Source organism: Bombus vosnesenskii, unplaced genomic scaffold, assembly GCF_011952255.1.
Source record: "Bombus vosnesenskii isolate JDL3184/JDL3185 unplaced genomic scaffold, Bvos_JDL3184-5_v1.1 scf7180000013352, whole genome shotgun sequence".
NCBI classification, from domain to species: Eukaryota; Metazoa; Arthropoda; class Insecta; order Hymenoptera; family Apidae; genus Bombus; species Bombus vosnesenskii.
In genome coordinates this window covers 211,446-231,139 of record NW_022882988.1, presented here as the reverse complement: position 1 = coordinate 231,139, position 19,694 = coordinate 211,446, and the positions used below count along the sequence as shown (strand labels likewise).

Below are 19,694 nucleotides of genomic sequence, written 5' to 3'. Positions count from 1 at the left end.
TGAACTGTTATTGTTAACTTTGGACATAATAAGCGGTAAAAACTTTATCTATTTTTTTTACAAATTTAATCTGTAAAAAACAATTTTTTCTATTTTAATAATATTTTTTAATAATCAAACATGAATATATATTAAAATAGTATAATGATATTATTATTAGTGTTTTAAATGTGATTTGTATTTCTTATCATATTTTAGTGATATTAATATAATTAAATTATCATATGAAATATAACAGTAAAATTTGTAAGTATTGAAAAGTAGTAAAATACAATGCTACCATAGGGAAGAAATCACTCATAAATACATTTTTCAGTAGCATATAGTGCTTTTTTATTATACTTTTTATATTTAACTTAAATGTTACTTAAATGTTAATTCTATGATACGGAGCATAATATGAAGATAAATTTGATATAATATAATTTTATTTTAAAATAAAAATGACTAAATACTAGGCAATTAGTAAACAACAATCAAATATAGTTATTATTTTGAAAGGAAGACAAAAATATTATATCAAATTTAACAATTATTGAGAAACACTTGATTACTATATGTATAAATTACTTAAACTTGGATGCAAGATATGAATTTTAAATAACATTCTACTGCTCTCAATTTTAGTTTATAAAATAATCATATGGCATGAAAACTGAGTTTAATTTTTTTTTTGAGTTGTATTTTATTTACAATTCTAAACTATATTCATATTACTGTACTTATTTCAGAATGTAATTCAAATTACGCTTTAAATTAAAAATGAATAAAGTTCAACAAATCATATCATTTGTAAATTTCAATATTTTCATTACCACATACATCAATGTATATTATTACTGTTTGCATTACTATTTGAAATTTACCTGCCATAATGAAGTATTATTTGTTTTATAAGATATTATCGCTACTAATAAGTTACTTAATTCCATGTTATATAAAACACCTACATATAAATACATTTTATATGGTGTATACTACTAAATACGAAGATATATTTTTTATAACATCAGAGGAAGAGAGAAGGTAATTTATATATTAGAAAAACAAACACATATGAAATTTTTATAGTCAGTATTTTCTCCATAAGTCTAAAACTATGTTTCTAAAATTTAGTAGATTTAAATTTTATATTTTTAGTGATTTTTGAATCACTAAATCAAATATTTTTGTTATTTCTTCCTCTGTTACCCTATTCATATATTGTATGTGCGTCTGTATGTGCCATGCACATATACATATATGTAGTCAGTAGAAACGATATAACGAGGTCATATATTAAAATATTAAAAGGTGACACAGGTTCATGTAGTAGCATTTTATATAATCAGCAAGAATCATTGCACTGTATAAAAGGTAATAAATTATGTATTTTTAGAATCTGCTTCTCAAACTGCATAATATATATTTTGTTAAATATATTACAAAGAAAAACATAATTCTGAGTTTATATCGTATGATTTTGAATTCAATACGAACTTCTTATTTCTATATATGTGACTCAAATTGTTATTTTAGCATTCGAAACACGCGTAAACGTAATTTAACGCCTGACTGATTTCATGACCTTGATGTTGTTTCCACTGAATACACCAGTACAATAATAAAGATTTATAAAACACTTTTTTATAATGTTCTTGACACAGATACATAAATTAAATAAATTATAACATATATAGAAAAATAACACGCAATCAGACTTATTCTATGAATGATAAACATTGTTTTGAAATGAATATAATTAAAAATGATAAAATAACGTTAATAAAAAAATATTTTCGGCAGATGTTTATACATAATTCATATTAGCATAGCATCTCCTACAGGAAAATAACAAATTTAACCAAATATTGATTATTATTCAGCCTTGGGAAGCTCATTAATTCACCTTAATAATTTCTTGTTGTGTTTGAATGTTTAAATACCTCGTAAATAAGAAAAACATACACATTCAGTTGTACAGTACAGATATACAATTGATGTTACTACAAGTATTAATGTTATAGTTCACCTTTTTTGTTAAAATCTATTTAACTAAATGTCTACAATTATGCGGAAATATAGGCCAGTCTGATATAGCCAATCATATATTTAGCAAAACCAACATCGTAAAATTTGAAATCATTACATAATCTCACATATGTATATTTTTACATAAAAAAAAGATATATTAATATGCAATATAAGACACACTTCATAGTGAAATGTTTTACATTTTTCTATATGATACGAATTACTATATTTTTCTAAGAAAAATGTCTATAAAAGGAAACGTTTGTCAAAGCTGATCATACTAATATAAAAAATGATATAATTTTTTTTGTTCATACAACTTCAATAACATCATAAAATATATCATATAAATTTTTTAAATGCAACAATTCAAAGAAATTAAACAAAATCTTAACAGTAATCCCGTTATTTTTTTTCAAACTGGTATTTAAGCAACAATTGCTTGTATAAAATTGCAAAAAAAGTATGCGATAATATATTTAATAATAATTTAAGCTTCATGAAAATTCAAATTATCTGATCTTAAAATATTACTATACGTGAACAAAAACTTAAAATGTAAATAAAATAATTTCATAGACCTCTTCCTGTACTATGAATTATGAAACTGATCTTGTGTTAGTAAAAAAAGACAGTAATAATACATTTTTCTGTAATTATGTTTGTTCAAATGGCAGTATTGTTGTAATATAATCTCTTACTTCCTTAATTGCTTTAATAATTTCTGTTGAATATAATATCAACGGCAGTATCCATTTTGGACAATTTCACTATATTTCATTCATTGCATAATTAAAAAAATTCTTTATGTTATAATCATAATAAAACCATATAAACATACTACATGTAACATACAAGTATATGTTTACTGTACTATTTAGTACATTTAGTACACTTACCTTCATATTAATGATTATACCTTTAATAAACCTGAAAATTGATGTGCAATATGTCACCATCAGCTCGTGCAGTATTATATACAAGTTTCTAATACGAAATGGTTTTGCGCTGTATCTCAGAAAGCTTCGACGAAACTTGCCGGGAAAAGGCCTGTACGACCAGTTCTTTGTTGAGTGCCTTTGTACCAGCCATCATCGCGTTTTTTGTGTACATAAATAATATCTCCTACTCGAAGTTCAAGTTCAAACTCGCTATTAGGTGGATATGGCACAATACAACGAAATCTGTATACTCGCTCGCTGAAGGAAAAAAATATTAATAATTAGATAAAAAATAAAAATGCAAAATGATTTAAGTGATAATTTTTACCGTTCGCGTGTGGGTTGTTGCTTCGTTTGTTTTCCCATACCAGCATCTAATGAGTTACTCTTACGGTGATGATTTCCCATCGGTGTACATGCCATTCCACCCGATTCGTTAGATCTGTGAATATTAATGATAAAAATAAAAGTAGAATTGTAATAGTTTCAAGAAATTCGTTAACTTTATGTAATGATTATGCATTAAATGCACACATACTCAATCAACAAGCAAATGTTTGATAAAATCCATAATTTGAAAGAATAATAACAACTACGAAAACGCAACTGAAAAATAGGAATGAAATATATTTTAATGCCATCAACATAATCAAGCATTTGTAACACATATTTCCTAATTTTTGCAATATTTATCATCATACTTACCTATATGTATATATAGCATTATTATACATCTAATTGCAAATGTTAATTCAGTTGAACATATGCATCACACAATTATTACGTACATATTTTATTATAAAAGACTAAATACAATTTCCGTTTTCTATATGAGCTGGACAAATATATCAAGATAAATACATTTTACTGTAGATGTTAATTTTCAGTCACTTTATTTGTCAGACATATAATTTCAATAACTAACCTCTGGAGGATCGAGACCGGTAAAGATGGTCTCTCCTTGTATTTTAGTCTTTGTGAAGATGTGACATGTCCTTGGACAGAGCCTGGACACAAACGATGATGGTTGTTTGAAGCATTTAATTCCTGTGTAGCTCCCACTTGTAGCAACTGACTTGGGCAAGATCCTGATCTAATTTTAAATATATCCGCCCAACCCCCCCGTGTGGAATTAGACAAATAATTCAACACGTGCAGCTCATATTGTGTTAAAAAATATGGTAAACAGTAAAAAAAAACAATCTAAGAGTTTTAACTATTTTGCACAATGTACAATTAATTTACTATTTTTTTCCTATATATGTATAAACATTGCAATTATACAGTGAATTCAACAATTATACAACACATAACAAAAATACATATACATAATTACATACATTTTACATTGTACACAAAAACATAAACAATTTTGGATAACAGTGCATGCAAACTGTTAAAAAAATATGTTCATTACGCCACGAACATGCAAATCATTATTTTATGCAAAAATTATTTTATTTTCCTTAAATTTGTACATTCAAATACGCTATCATACTTATATAAAGCATGGCTTGCTGTTACTGCAATAAAAAAAAGCTTACCGAACATGTACTGGATTGATGGAATTGCCATCTTCAAAAACAGGGTTATCCATGGAATATGTAGTAGGTGGTGGTGATTTTGATTTCTTAATATTCGTTAACCGGCGCATTAAAGAAACACATTTATCCTTCTTTTCCTTCTGCTGTAGTTCGAAAATATATATGTATGTTTCATTTATATGTCTATGTTTGTATAATAAGAAAACAAATATCATATATTATGGAAAGATAAGCTTATACCTTTTCAGTGTTTTTAGGCACAGAAACAGATGCGGTAGAAGAAGGTGAAGCTACTGCATGTAGAACACTATTTGGGCTTTTGTTTACTTCATTCATTATGGAAGAAGTGGCACCAGTAACAACAGTTCCACTGTTGCTAACACCAGTAACTGTAGTTGTAGTCATTAATGACTGTGGTAAAGTAACCTGTTTTCCAGGAGATGCTAAAACAAGAAGCAATCTCATGTATATTCTAATATAATGTTTTCTATAAAATCATTACGTACAAATATTCGATGACATAACAGCACTGTGGCTACGTCCAAGAGGATTTGCTGAATTTTGTTCCTTATATCGAGGCGGACTGTTTTCTTGACTTTGTGTTTGGCTTTGCCCATGCCAAGACGATGATACCATAAAAGATGGACTAATAGCACGTGGTGGCAATTCTGGTGGTAACAATGTACGTGCATTATAAGGTTGAGGAGTAGCTCCTTTATTCTTGGTATAAGTAGTAGTTATCCGTGACTCGGTATTATTTTGACTCGTTGAAGATGGAAAGTTTTGATGCTGTCCTGTATTTGGTGAACCTCGACACAAGCCACGTTGACACCTACGAAAATAGAATTATTTAAAATCAAGAAATTATATTGTGTATTCCTATTGTAAGTATTTCATATACTTAGCAAGCGTAACATAATTTCCAGGAAAGACTCCACACTTTTGTGTACGATTAGAAGTTCCTTTAAACCATCCATCTTGACATCGTTCTGTTACCATATAAACGCCACCTTTTCGTAATTCAAGTTCATCTGCTTTCTGCGGTTTATATGGATACAGAGCTATGTATGCAGCTGGTAAATGAGTATTTCCGGTTGTGGCAGACGAACTCTGTGACGACTGTGCAAGAGCAAGATCACTACTACCGCTTCGCCTATGACGAAGATTATGATCTGCAATGCTGGTACTTGTCTGAGAAATGAAAATAAAAATTTACTGTTATAAACATAAAGTTTGTAAAATTTTTAATCATGTTGCTGTTAAATAAACTTTTTTACCTGTAGTGAAGAAAATGAATCATTACTGCAATTGTTAGTACTGCTGCCAATGGCATTGTCTACTGCAGGACTAAGTATTTCAGCACTGTGTCTGTGATGTGGATGAGCTTGATGGCCAGTGTTAACAGCAGTGAAACTGTGACGCTTAACATTATGTCTATTTCCAACTGCAGGAGGAGATATTGCTGGGCTACTGGGACTACTTGGAGCAGTACTAGAGCTACTAGATGTAGTTGAACTATTAGGGGTGTTTGGAGTAGTAGTTGAAGAACTACCTCCTGATGATACATTTGAAATGGAGTCAGAAACTGGTAAAACTGTATTCTGTTGATAAAATGTAAGAAATTGGTAAGCTTTGTTAAAGATATTTTTGGCATTTTGAAATGTTCAAAAATTAATATAAATTTATTGTATGTAATGGTATGTAATAATATAATAATAAATTAAATTAATTCTACTTATAATACCTGTACAAGTTGAGGTCGAGGTTGACTTGTTTGTAAATTACGCGAATGATCAGTCGGTATTAAGAGCGTGGTTTCTTCATTAGTGGGAGTAGGAGGTGCTACTCTTGATGGACCTGGTTGAGCACTATTTAAAGAAAACATTATCATATTCAAACAATCACGCATAATACCAATATCACTATTTAATTATTGATTCTAATTTCTATACTTAAACTTTATTTTTAAGGACAAAATCATAAAAATTACTTCGTTGATAGTTTCATTAAAGCTCTTGCCACACTATTTAGTTCTACAAAAGCCAATGGGAAGATGCCAATTCTATCCAAAAGTTTTCCTTCTGCCCAATTTTCATCAACTCTTCTAATAACACTAATAATTTCACCCTGTAAAGTCATTTAAAAATATTATTGATGTTATTTTTACAATACTTGTTACAAAATAAAAATAAAAAATTTAATATTAAATTATTATTGAATATTAAATATATAGATATTCACATACCTTATTAAATGTAAGACAGCCATCTTCATCATCATTAGTCATTCTAAAATCATACAAAGCTTTGCACTGAGGAACATCTGGTGTTAATGGTGTGATTACCTATATAAATAAAACATTACATTAAATACTAAATACTTTTTATATCTTTATATTAAACTATAAAATATATTTTAATATACCTGAACATAAGATAAAGGAAAAACTCCATGACTACTAGCACTCTCTCCAAAACACCAATTATTATCAATTTTCTTACGAAGGATAACAATGTCACCTTTTTTAAATGACAAGTCTCTAAAATATGAAACAATTAATAAAATACTGTTTGAATAAATACTAACTTGATTTTCACTGAGATTATAAACTTACCCTGGAACTTTGGACACATAATCATAGATTGCTCGGCCATATGTTTGATTGTGTAATTGAAGTTGTTTTGCCGTTGCATTACCATGCCGAACTGGTTCATTTGTGAATGCAACAGGAGTAGGACTAGTAGTTACAATAGGAGTCGAAGTAACTTGGTGACCACCAAACAGTCTTTGAGGTCCTGCGTTGCTTTTAGTTATAGATTTCGTAGATTTAGGAGCTGCATTTCGCATTCCTTCTAAAATACGCATTAGCAATACATTAGGAGGCAGGTCATCCACTTTAGCATCAACCAAAATGCGACATTCAGGGCAGCGTAATTCGCGGTGAGTGCTAACTATCTCTTCTAAACATTTCTTGCAAAAGGTATGTTGACAGGGAAGTACTTTGCTCGATGTATCTAATCGCTCGAGACATACCGAGCATTCTAACAAATCATTCAGCATACATTCGTCCATTCTGATTTGAATCTTGAAACGCTTACTTTCAGTCTTTCTTTTTCTTCAATTTGTTTGGTTATATGTCCGCTTTTTCGAAACGTAGCTTCTCCAGCTTTTCTAATCTTCCCACGCGTTTCGTCTTCTTTGCACTCACAAGCCACCATACATTTGACGTACTTATCTTCTATATAACATCTAACAACGAAACTCGATTGATAATTATAATAGTCCACCAATGAGCACACCTCGCGAAAAAATATGCGTACATGTTACTCAATCCCTCTTCTAACTTTCAAACGACTATTCCATCTTTTCATTTACCCTAAACCAAATATTCTTAGGCGCGTCAGTATACGCGCTGTCATCCAAGTACATTTCGTCACACACACCAAACCATATCGATCAATCGGACTCGTCGATTACAGTCGATTCTAAAATGAGCCAACGAATGTTACATGATATGTAACATCTATGCACAATATACATTTTATAACCAAATATGTCATTATGAAACAACATTTAATACAAATATATAAAACTTACTTTTGATGCGAAATTTGCATGTACGCGCAATCTAATATTATTTTGAAAACTGAATATATAGAATAACCTTTTAATTTGTTATACAGTTATAAATACTTGCATAGAGAAATTTTGAAACTTATGTGTCATAGATTCGATTATTGCATAACCTATATCGTATAGATTTATAAATATATTCTTAATGAAAAATTAAGTTGTAACTTTCAAAGTTAATGATTATATCTTTTAACAATTTCTGTAAAAATGTCCCTTAATATCCAGATAAAAATCAACCAATCAAAACAGCTCTTTTATTTGTAAGACGTATATAAGAAAAAATTATCTACTTATAAAATTTTAATATATTAATCATATGGAAATATCTTTTTATATATAGAAATATATTTTTTATTTTTAACAATTTATTCAGCAAACAATATTTATAATGGTTGTACAACTTGTTCATTGATACGAATTATGCTGTTAAAAATTATAATATATTGTGTTTTGTAATACATGTAATATTAAAATTCACGATACGTTACCTTATTCCAATATCTATTATTATGTCATTATGTAATTAATCCTACTGCATAACTTAATTATTATATTAGAAGCTATAAACTGTAAATTATAATCCTTAATTGAATGTTTATTCGATTTAAATATAATGTCCTATTTATATATCCTGTATTCCTTTATTTTCAATTTTCATGAAAGTCATGGTGAATTTTGTAGCTTTTTAATTTCAAATTTCATTCATATATACATACATATATATGTTCATAATGTATTTAAATATATTCTAAATTGAATCAAACAGGAACTGTAAATTAAATATATGATTCACTAACAATAGGTAATAAATTAATAAATGATATATCTAGTAATTGTTTCCATATTTTTATTTGTATATTTCTATACAAAATCCCCAGATAAAATTATTGTAAACTGATAGATGATAAATGCGCATGCGAACTAAGGTGCATGTAAGCATGACGTCATTTGCAAAGTGTCTATGAGATAAGAGTGGGGAAATTCAATGCACTCGTGTGCGCAAGTATGTGTGCTCTTTAGTGGCTGTAGCAGTGTGTCTGGTTGGTAATACGAGTGTGTGGCAGTCGGTTGAGAAGTCGACGCCGTTGTATGCGTATGACTGCGGGTTGAGAGATAACACGAGTGAATTTGCTGAAGCAAGGGTGGTTCTGTGTGGTCGCACTGAAATTACTGAAGCCCATGTGCTCTGCTTGTTAAAATGCTCATCAAAGAATTGTAAGTTTTTTCGAGATTTTTCGCTGTTAATTTAACACATCGCGCGATAAGGAAGTAGTCGTCGAACATTTAAAAGCAATTCTTGGAGATATGGTTACTAATCTTTAACGGCGGGTGGGATTGGAGGGGTAAAGAGGGATGTACTTTCATCCCTTGCCATCCATACGGACAAAATTTTAATATGTGATGAAAATATCATTTTAACTGATGAGTAACGTTTCAAAAGATATTCATTCGTCATACGTTATTATCTATCGTTTGGTTTTCGATACTTAGTGTATAGTACTTAATATCATACTTAAGTGTACTCAAGGTCGTTGCTCATAAATATGTAGTCATCTTTTTACTTATTATTTAATTGAACACAAATATAATTTATTTCTCTTTGTTTCAGCCGTGTCACTTTACCTCTTAATGTGAAAGAGGTATGTATTTAATGAATAGCAAGGTCTTATTATAATGACCCATTTTGAAATGTGTTATTACTATGGAAAAAGAAACAATTCAAATTAGCTTTTACATCATTACTATATCATTAGGAAAAATTCAAATCATTTAATTAATACTTATTTAGAAGCACGTAACTATTTTGAATGTTGTTTTGAATCTTTATTCCAGTGTATATGACAAATGTTACCAGATCATGCTGATTTCATTGTTATATTTATTATTACTTAATTTTGTGATGTAACAAATCTTTTCTTCTGCCCAATTACCTTAGTCTAGTCTTTAATTATCTGGTAACATATGTTTATTAAGCTTGTTTTACTTTTATACTTTATGAGGGAAAAGAATTATTTAAAGTTATTATAATTTAATAATATTTTATTTAATAAATAAATTATAGACGTTACAGTTTTCTTGTAAGACAAGTTATACTTTTAGGTAATTAGGTGTTATTTTTTATTTTATACATTTTTGTTATTAAAATACATTTTTTACTGTCTTTATGATATCTATTATAAAATGTGATTTACTTTATGGCAGTATCAAGTGGCTCAGCTGTATTCTGTAGCAGAAGCTAGCAAAAATAATACTGGAGGAGGAGAGGGTATACAAGTACTAAAAAATGAGCCATTCACAAATTATCCTTTGCTTGGTGGCAAATATTCTTCAGGTCAATATACATACAAGATTTATCATTTAGCTAGTAAAGTGCCTGCTTTTATTCGCATTATGCTGCCAAAGAATTCCTTAGAAATTCATGAGGAAGCTTGGAATGCTTATCCTTATTGCAAAACGGTCATTACTGTAAGTACAATTTGTTCACAAAAATATTCCTAATGATTTTCTGATGTGTATTTTGATCTATTATTATCTTTTGTACAGAATCCTGGATATATGAAAGAACACTTTGTAATTATGATCGAATCATTTCACATTGATGATGTTGGAAATCAACATAATGTGTGTATAAAAATTAAAAAAAATACTTCATTTTGTTTTTTATATATTATATTATTATTTTCTAATTAATAGGTTCATGAATTACCTCCTGATAAATTAAAGATAAGAGAAGTAATACATATAGATATTGCAAATGATCCAATTGCAAGTACTGATTATAAAGAGGATGAGGACCCAACCAAATTTAAATCTGTGAAAACAGGTCGGGGTCCTCTTATAGGTAAAGATTGGAAGAATAATGTTCAACCTGTAATGACATGCTATAAGTTAGTCACTTGTGAATTTAAATGGTTTGGTCTACAAAGTCGTGTTGAAAACTTTATACAAAAAGCAGAAAGGCGTCTTTTTACTAACTTCCATAGGCAAGTCTTTTGTTGGATAGATCGTTGGTATGGTTTAACTATGGAAGATATTAGAGCAATTGAGGAAAGCACAAAAGAAGAATTAGATAGAGTAAGTAACTTTTTCACTTTAAATTACTGCAATTTATACCTCACACTTAATTGCAAACAATCTTTAAATTTTTCAGCAAAGAGATCAAGGAGAAGTAAGGGGTATGCGAGCTGATGATTGAGGCTTTGATAGCTTCTATTACGAATGGTTAAATCAATTTCCTTATATGTCTCAGATACATATGCATACCTATAGAAATACACTCACATATGTTTTGTCATAGGCGATCCTGCAGGATCGGGACAATTTCCAGAATTTAAGTGTCTAGATTCTGTGTCTACTACAATTACTTATGATTTTAATTTATTTACATTTACAAGCGTTTTAGATAAATGTATCTACAGTCAAAGATTATAATATAGCCAATAATAAGAGAGAGAGAGCTGATACACAGATCAGTTCAACTTATATGATGTATAAAATATCCAAGAAAAGAGTACAGTTCGATAAAAATCAATATAGGTGGAAAAAAATGTAATTGTTATTTAACACCATAGTAGTTCGATATTAAAATTTATAAATAAGTCGTTCGGAATGCTTGCTGCATAACACAAATAAGAACGTTTGACACAAAGATTGTGAGTCCAATGACAGTTCGCGATTTGTGTTTTAGATTCATTATGTTATGGTTTGAAGTCAAGAGAAATATCACTATATTTATATAACCGTTGTTTTAATAAGTTTATATAACATGGCCTGAGGTTTTTCAAGCTCAATTATATAGTATGTAATAATCAGAAAAATTAAACAAAACTATTTTAGCAGTTCTATGAATGACAATTGATTTTGTGATAATTTACTAACATTCAATATTACAATTAGGAATAGACAAAATGACAAATGATTAGTAAATTATAATAATTGTGCTTTGCTTACGTTTCTTGCTTCTAATTAAGGAATTAAAAGAAAATCTATGCATCAAAATTAGGACCAACTTGATAAACCTTAATTAAATCAATTTTAATTATTGTACTAACATATTATTTGTGAAAAATATGAAAATAATTATATAAAATAACTGAATTGATATACAGATATACATATATATGAAAGAAGAAAAAACTATGTCAATGTGAAAGTCGGCAAACACTGAAAGAGTGCACTATTGTATATAAAAAGAGGCATACAATGAAATTCTGATTGAAATGTTACATACACTTATATATTTCTTTGCATTCCAATAGATCTCTGTACAACAAATGGAATTTAAATGTCATATCCAACATGTTTGCTTATGCAAAAGCAAAGAAAGAATTCGGTAAGAATATAGTTGGAAAACCGTAATTGTCGTTTGCACAAATTATATGTATATTGTTATCTGTTATACTGGGATCTATAGTGTAGTATTTAAGATAGTTTTAGAAATGCAATTTAGACAAAATATTCATTAAAGTTTTGAGGTCTTAATACAGGGAGTATTAGAGTTCATGCTGCTCAGTTGTGAATTTAGTCTTTAAGTATGATGTGCGATCTTATCGAATTACAATATTAGTAGAGATTTTAAAATAAAATCTCATTATGAGCAGTGTCTACCATCTCTATGCATTAATCTTACTTTAATAGATGATCTATTAGCCATTACCCCATAACGAGCAGGGTAGAAATCGCGAATAGAAATTCCTACGATGTTACTAAGAAACTGATAATGCAGCATTAGTATAGACAGACATACATACATATGTATATAATATTTTGCGATATTTACACACATATATATATATATATATATATATATATATATATATATATATATATATATATATATATATATATTTTGTGACGTTGACTCATGTAGGAAAAAAGCTACTTTGCAACCATAATATATAAAATTTATTGATTTTTTCTCATGTAAGAAACAGATATATATATAAAAAATTAATGGAATATATAAAAATATTTTGCTTGCATATAAAGGGTTTTAGTAAAAAAATATATATTACATCTAAATACTTCAATTAAGATTATATTCTTTGATAATATTTGCAGCAATAACTAGTCTTTGTATTTCTGATGTACCTTCATAAATTTCCGTAATACGTGCATCTCTGTAATGACGTTCTGCCGGCATATCAGTAACGTAACCCATACCACCTAAAATTTGTATACATTGATGAGTACAAAAAGTAGATGTTTCAGATGCCGACAACTTTGCCATAGCTGCTTCCTAAACAGGAACAAGAAAATTATTGATTACATTTAAGCTTAATTATTTTGTTTTGTCATACCTTTGTATAAGGTTTATTATTATCCTTAAGTGTGGCTGCTCGCCATGTTAATAATCTTGAACTTTCTAATTTTAGTGCCATGTCAGCAATTTTTTGTTGAATTATTTGTAGCTTTATGATAGAATTACCGAATGCTTGTCGTTTTGCTGCATACTCAACCGCACAGTCCAGAGATGCTTGAGCTATGCCTAAAGCTTGAGCAGCAATGCCTATTCTGCCAGCATCTAGAAATGTAATTTAGTTACTACACTTTTAGATGTTGCATTTATATGGATGTTAGTTTATTTCATACCTAGAGTCATCATTGCTATTTTAAAACCCATTCCTGGTTCTCCTAATATATTTTCTTTTGGTAAGTTACAATCTTCAAATATTAATGAACAGGTACTGCTTCCATGAATACCTAATTTATCTTCTTTCTTACCAACACTGAGTCCTTTTGTAAGTTTGTCAATTATGAATGTACTTATACCTTTATGCTTTTTAGATTTGTCTGTTGTAGCAAACAAGATAATTGCATCCGATTCATATGCATTTGTTATCCATGATTTTGTACCATTAATTATATAATTAGATCCATTTAATTTGGCAGTAGTAGAAGCAGCACCTGCATCACTACCATTGCCTGGTTCACTAAGAGCAAAACATCCAATCTTATTACCATTTGTAAAAGGAGTGATATATTTTTCTTTCTGATTTTTACTACCAAATTTTTCTATAGGACCTAAATATAGGGAATTATGTACACTCATTATAACACCTGTACTGGCACAAGCTCTAGATATTTCTTCCATTGCAATAACATAGGCCAAATAATCAAGCCCAGTTCCACCTACATTTTCGGGAACTGCTATGCTCATTAAACCCAGTTCACCCATTTTTTTTATTTGTTCTTTTGGATAAAGATGTTTCTTGTCTATTTCTCCCGCTAAAGGCTTTAATTCTCCTTCTGCAAAATCCCTATAATAATATTTATTATAGAATAAATAAAATAAATTACATTGCAGAAGAAAAAAATATATATTATAAGATTACAGATTGTAATTTAAAATAAGTGTAATAAATCAGTTTAAGAGAGAGAAGCATTATCTTTACAGGAATAAAAATATTATAAGTAAATATATAAGTACCTGCATGTTTTGTGTAACATCTGATGAGTCTCTGATAGCATAGAAAGAGATGCAATATTTCGAGTAACATTATTATAGATTGTGGTTATATTTTGTGCAACTGCAGCAGAAAATTAATCATTAGGTTTTTATATCTTATATTTTTATCCCTAAAATAGCACTTTTTAAATGAAGACGTACCAAGTAACCTTATTTTGTACATTGTTACCAAGTTTCTTTAAAGTAACAATAATACTAATATTTCAACGTTTCAATAAATTAATTAAACCTAGTCTTAATTAAATCATTATATTTAATAATTCTATCTATACTGCTTTATATCGGTGATATCAATGACATACACACATATGCAAGCTGAATTTGAACAAATTATAGCAGTCAATCTTTTACTAAAGAAATTATTTTTATATGTATATTTAGAACAAAACTTAAGTGATTATAGTTGAATAGTTATCTTCATTATATGTTACTTATAAAAATGTTTAATATAAATTTGAAAAATAATAAACTCTTAACTACGTATTATTTGCAGATGGAGGGACAACTTGATGCAAAAAAGAAAACGAAAAGAGATAAATGTGAAAATAATAACAATAATTTCTACATTGGAAAGATAAGTAGAGCCTCTTTTAGTATGCTCTTTTTTTATTTTAAATACTGTTTTTTAAGATCTGTTTTAACTAGATATACATAATTAATTTAAGGTACTTTTGTAATATGCCTTTTTTATTTTAAATATGTAGCAACTTTTTATTTTTATGTAAATGAAATGTATTTTATGTATTTATGCTATACGTTGACGTTTTTCATAGTCATAAACAAGCTTCAAAATTGGCCATATTTTATCGCGATATATTCAACGGCAATAAACAATCAATATGTTCGCGGGAGTAATACGAAAATCTGCGCATGTACGGATAGTATTCCTGTTCGATAATAACTGGTTTGTTTTTTCAGCTCTAGACAGTGAACCATAGAAATTTAACGAATAACAATAGGAATTTCTATTGAATAGAAATCAGAAGATGTCGAATAGTAAATGTGTTAAACAATTACGCAAAAATTATGTTAAAGAACAGCAAGAAATGTCACATTCGGAAAAACTACGATTAATAGATGATGAGTTGAATGCATTTTACAAGTAAATTAATTTTCTTTTATGTATATAGATATAGTTTTTCTATCTAAAATTTGTATAATATTGGTTCTTATTAATGTTTTTAGCTTTGTTCCAAAGAATGACATATTTTTGTATTGTTCATATGTAAACATATTGTTCACATGTTTGTTATTAATCTTCTATTAACTCTTTACATTATCTAATTATTCTTTTACCAGTATTTTATATATTATATACATGGTAAAATATTTTTAATATATTAATTATATTACATTACATGATTTTAATTAATTATCATTATATTTCATATGACTGGTTTGTAGATATTGTCAACAGGCTGGTTTCACAGAAGAAGAAATGGATATTATTTGTCAACCGTTGGTGGCTGCAATGCGACGTTCTTGGCTACAGCTTGTTTTCCGTGGAACGCTTGTTCTGATTGTCCTTGGAACTTTAGCTTGTCTAGCAGCCCAACTTGATTTTGTTGGAACACATTTTACTGCAATCAGTCGTCTTTTACTTATCAAAGTTCTTCCAATTTGGAACTGGCAACCCTTGTACTATGAAAATTGTATGATCAATAATCCTTTTTATAACGATTACATGATAACAGAGGAAGACTGTGTGGTACGATTATTAATATTGATTTAGATATTACTTTAAATAATGTTATAAAATGTATTTCACACAGTTTATTTTTCTATAAATGATTAATTCCGATATACAGAAAGTATTGAAAATATTTCCAGAAACTAGTCATTAATCTTTTCAATAATTATATTTGCAGACTTGTGAAGCTCTAGAAACCATTGATCGTTTGTCAGATGTGAGATATCGCAATCTTGTTGATAATTATTTGAGTAGGGATGCACCTGCAATTATTACAGATGCAATGGACTCTTGGGCAGTTATGAACACAGATTATTTTTGGTTTGATAATATCACTCATGTAAGTACAAAAGAAGATATATTTTATAAAAGTATTGTATTTTTCTTTATTCTGAGAAAATAAATACATAATTCTAAGATAAACAATTTCATGTACATTAAACAAAATAAATGATGTATATTTTATCTACAGCTTTATTTAGAAAACGAACGCTTAATGGAAACAGTACCTTGTGCTTTAACTTCAAATCTGAGAACTGGTTCGTCCGACTTGGCAGCATTTTTACGTCGGGTACATTCACCTGAAGTAGCTAAATGGTTTGTCCACTGGCAAAATTGTGACATCAATGCGGTGAAGGTGTTGAGAAAATATTATCAACGCCCGTACTTTCTTTCAAGTACTGTCTCACCAGCACATTTTAATTGGGTCCTTATGTCTTCGGATTACAATAGTCCAAGTTATAAAAAGGTCGAACTAGATTCGGGTCTCATAGCTCTAGCTCAATTACGGGGAGCTACGCAACTTCGTTTGACTCCTATAAATCCTTGCAATAGTTCTTGTCCCGAACTAATAGCAGATTTGCATCAGGGCGAGATGCGTAAGTTGAATAATTCGTTGCACAGTTAGACTTTTGATGGTAGAAAAATTTAAATTAATAAACGTAATAGAACAGACTAAGCACTGATGACATTGATTTTAGTTGTTTTTACTAATTTAATGTGGACTTTGGAATACGCGCCGATGAGAGGATTAGACAACATCGCAATCTTGACTGAAACCGTCTGGGAGGAGGATACATAAACTATAACACTTTTCTCTTTATATTGCGTTAGTCCATGATATTCCGAATCCAAGTATATATCGCTTAATTAAATTATATGTACATGTACTCATTCTGCTACAGTGCATAGTTCACATTAAATAAAGTATTCTCGCTCATCAGATACGTGTATACTTATTTTATAGGTCGACCATTTTCTACTTTACGATAGCACGTATAAAACCTTTTATTTTACTATTCTATCGGAGGTTGAAGAAAAGGATTTGACGAGGATACCAAAAAGTAACAACAAACAAGATTCGTTTTTTATTAATTAATCGTTTATAATAACATTGTGTTTTTTGCTGATTTTTTTCTTTTGTAGCAGTTTTTCCGATATTTCAGTTGGGCTAACAAGAAATAGATTGTTATGCACCGATTCATAGAAAAAACAAAGCGCAAGATTACTGAATGACAAACGTAGCTGGCGATTCGACATGCTTAATCGATGCGATAATTTGTTATATTAAAAGTTGTATGAGTGTATATAATCGATTTCTTCTTTTGCGCTACGTTCTGTTTATACAATCTTAGGGTATCGATGCAAGAGAAGGAATGACAATAATTGGCGCCTACCTAATAACACCATCGAAGTATGTTCCTCGGGTCTTCTATTCCGCACTCTGCAACTACTTCTTTTCAACTCATTTTCTTCTCAAACCAACTGCCCTCTCTGATTTTTATTCATTATATCATATGCACCGATATACACACACGCACACGTATGCACATTCTTCCTCTTTTCTTTCTTTATTCTATCTTTCCATAAAGTGTTTTCATGGAACAAAGTTCTACGATTCCGAAGAGAGCTTTAATCTCGCATCGAAGATTAACACTCATCGCTAATATCTGTTGGAATATCGTGTATTATTTAACTAACCGTTATCTAAATCGAAATAACGCATGTACATCTATTTTTCTCAGGATGTGGAAAACACTTTTCTGAAAGAGAGGTTTCGGTATGAGACCTAACACCGATTACTTTATTTATTTATTTGTTTTCATCGAATCGAAAGGATTTTCCACGCGCTTCAGACGGTCTTCTCAGCGAAAGAGGATCGACGATCGAACGAACATCATTCCGCGATCGATTTATTTAGGACATACACATACGCATCATCCTCGGCACGGCTTATATTTGCAATTCATATTGTATTAGCTGTCGCGGTATCAAAAGATTGTTTTATACGAATCCATTCAACGACTAAATTTATAACAATGACAATGTACAAGTGAGATACTACACAAAAATGAGCGTAGACAACGAACGAAACGATTTCGTGGTATCTAAGAGAATCCAATTTTCTCTCGTTTATTATATTTCCCCACACTTTTTCATTTAATTTCTTAGAGCGTTATTTATGTTTAGTCTGCGCTTGTTTTTTTCTTTTTTCTTTATTTCGTTTCGTTTTATTTTTGGTAAATGTTTAAATAAAAAGATTCGACTAAGTATTATCCGTTAGTTCCTAATCATGTTCGACCGTTGCATTGCGTCAGCTTATTGTTCCTGTTGTTGTTAAAATTATTATCTCCTAAGATTTGGTCTGATCACAAAGAGAGAAGAGACAGAACTTAGCTCTCGATTCGTGGGATACTTGAAATGGGTTTTTCCCTCGCGTTACATTCTTTGCTTCTTTTTAATTAATACTACTTGCATATTTTTTTTCTTTTTTACTTTTGCTTTATGATATCTAACACTTAACGATAATAGATGAAGATCTCCCCTTAACTCTCTGTTCCAATATTCTTTTTCGTACATACTCAATGCGGCTATATTTTGCAGTGATTCTGGATTTCTCATACATTTCCGTTTGAATCGCTTTAAACTCGTTTCGCTACGTGACTTATCGCTATGAAACTCAACAATGAAAGATAAGGAAAGAAAATAAAACCGTCAAAGAGATGGAAGATGAACGTTACAAATTTGCTAAGTAATATTCAGTTAACACATTCACTACCATTTGAACCAAGCTTTTATTTACGGGCTACAGATCGTTTGTCTGTTTTTTTGAAAACAAAATTTCGTTTCCCTTTTTATAGATATATAGAACGTTCCATCAATTTTCTGCCATCGTTGCGAGTTAATTATTGTTTTCGTTTATATTTTCCGACGGATCGGTTGAATTCCCAAATTGGTAGCTTTCGTCGATCGATCCTGACACTGGTAGCGAACGTGTTAAGCGTTTGAAGATCTTAAATGTCACGTCAGTCTTTTTTCTTTTTTTTTTTTCTTTTTTCGTTTAATCGCCTGAATCAACATTTCACATTAGATATGTTCACAGCAAAGATTCATAGGAATTCTGA

At 29.5% G+C, this 19,694-nt stretch overlaps 4 protein-coding genes across 7 annotated transcripts; 2 read left to right on the top strand and 2 right to left on the bottom strand.

The window, feature by feature from the left end:
• Positions 1–2,674: 2,674 nt before the first annotated feature.
• Positions 2,675–7,988, bottom strand: LOC117236811 (E3 ubiquitin-protein ligase SH3RF3-like). 4 transcript variants are annotated; one of them, XM_033500099.1, is made up of 13 exons: positions 7,113–7,988; positions 6,923–7,037; positions 6,744–6,842; positions 6,489–6,625; positions 6,243–6,366; positions 5,776–6,099; positions 5,400–5,689; positions 5,005–5,330; positions 4,739–4,941; positions 4,499–4,641; positions 3,880–4,047; positions 3,283–3,396; positions 2,675–3,212 (listed from the first exon to the last, which is right to left on the bottom strand). In XM_033500099.1, exons 1-13 carry the CDS (start codon positions 7,568–7,570, stop codon positions 3,029–3,031), a joined length of 2,685 nt encoding a protein of 894 aa, XP_033355990.1. In that variant the 5' UTR covers positions 7,571–7,988; the 3' UTR covers positions 2,675–3,028. The 4 variants fall into 4 exon arrangements, with proteins under 4 accessions (XP_033355990.1, XP_033355992.1, XP_033355991.1 ...); XM_033500101.1 differs by lacking the exon at positions 5,776–6,099; XM_033500100.1 differs by lacking the exon at positions 3,880–4,047 and having other exon boundaries at positions 7,113–7,986.
• Positions 7,989–9,127: 1,139 nt separating this feature from the next.
• On the top strand, positions 9,128–12,743 carry LOC117236864 (phosphatidylinositol transfer protein alpha isoform). Its single transcript, XM_033500226.1, has 6 exons — positions 9,128–9,346; positions 9,741–9,771; positions 10,334–10,597; positions 10,676–10,753; positions 10,826–11,206; positions 11,283–12,743. The coding sequence occupies exons 1-6, from the start codon at positions 9,330–9,332 to the stop codon at positions 11,325–11,327; spliced, it is 816 nt and encodes a 271-aa protein (XP_033356117.1). The 5' UTR covers positions 9,128–9,329; the 3' UTR covers positions 11,328–12,743.
• Positions 12,744–13,149: 406 nt separating this feature from the next.
• On the bottom strand, positions 13,150–15,059 carry LOC117236862 (short-chain specific acyl-CoA dehydrogenase, mitochondrial). Its single transcript, XM_033500224.1, has 5 exons — positions 14,742–15,059; positions 14,562–14,661; positions 13,724–14,391; positions 13,432–13,655; positions 13,150–13,370 (listed from the first exon to the last, which is right to left on the bottom strand). The coding sequence occupies exons 1-5, from the start codon at positions 14,761–14,763 to the stop codon at positions 13,158–13,160; spliced, it is 1,227 nt and encodes a 408-aa protein (XP_033356115.1). The 5' UTR covers positions 14,764–15,059; the 3' UTR covers positions 13,150–13,157.
• Positions 15,060–15,243: 184 nt separating this feature from the next.
• On the top strand, positions 15,244–17,514 carry LOC117236863. The gene is made up of 5 exons (XM_033500225.1): positions 15,244–15,702; positions 16,005–16,308; positions 16,469–16,630; positions 16,763–17,168; positions 17,271–17,514. Exons 1-5 carry the CDS (start codon positions 15,587–15,589, stop codon positions 17,369–17,371), a joined length of 1,089 nt encoding a protein of 362 aa, XP_033356116.1. The 5' UTR covers positions 15,244–15,586; the 3' UTR covers positions 17,372–17,514.
• The last annotated feature ends 2,180 nt before the right edge of the window (positions 17,515–19,694 follow it).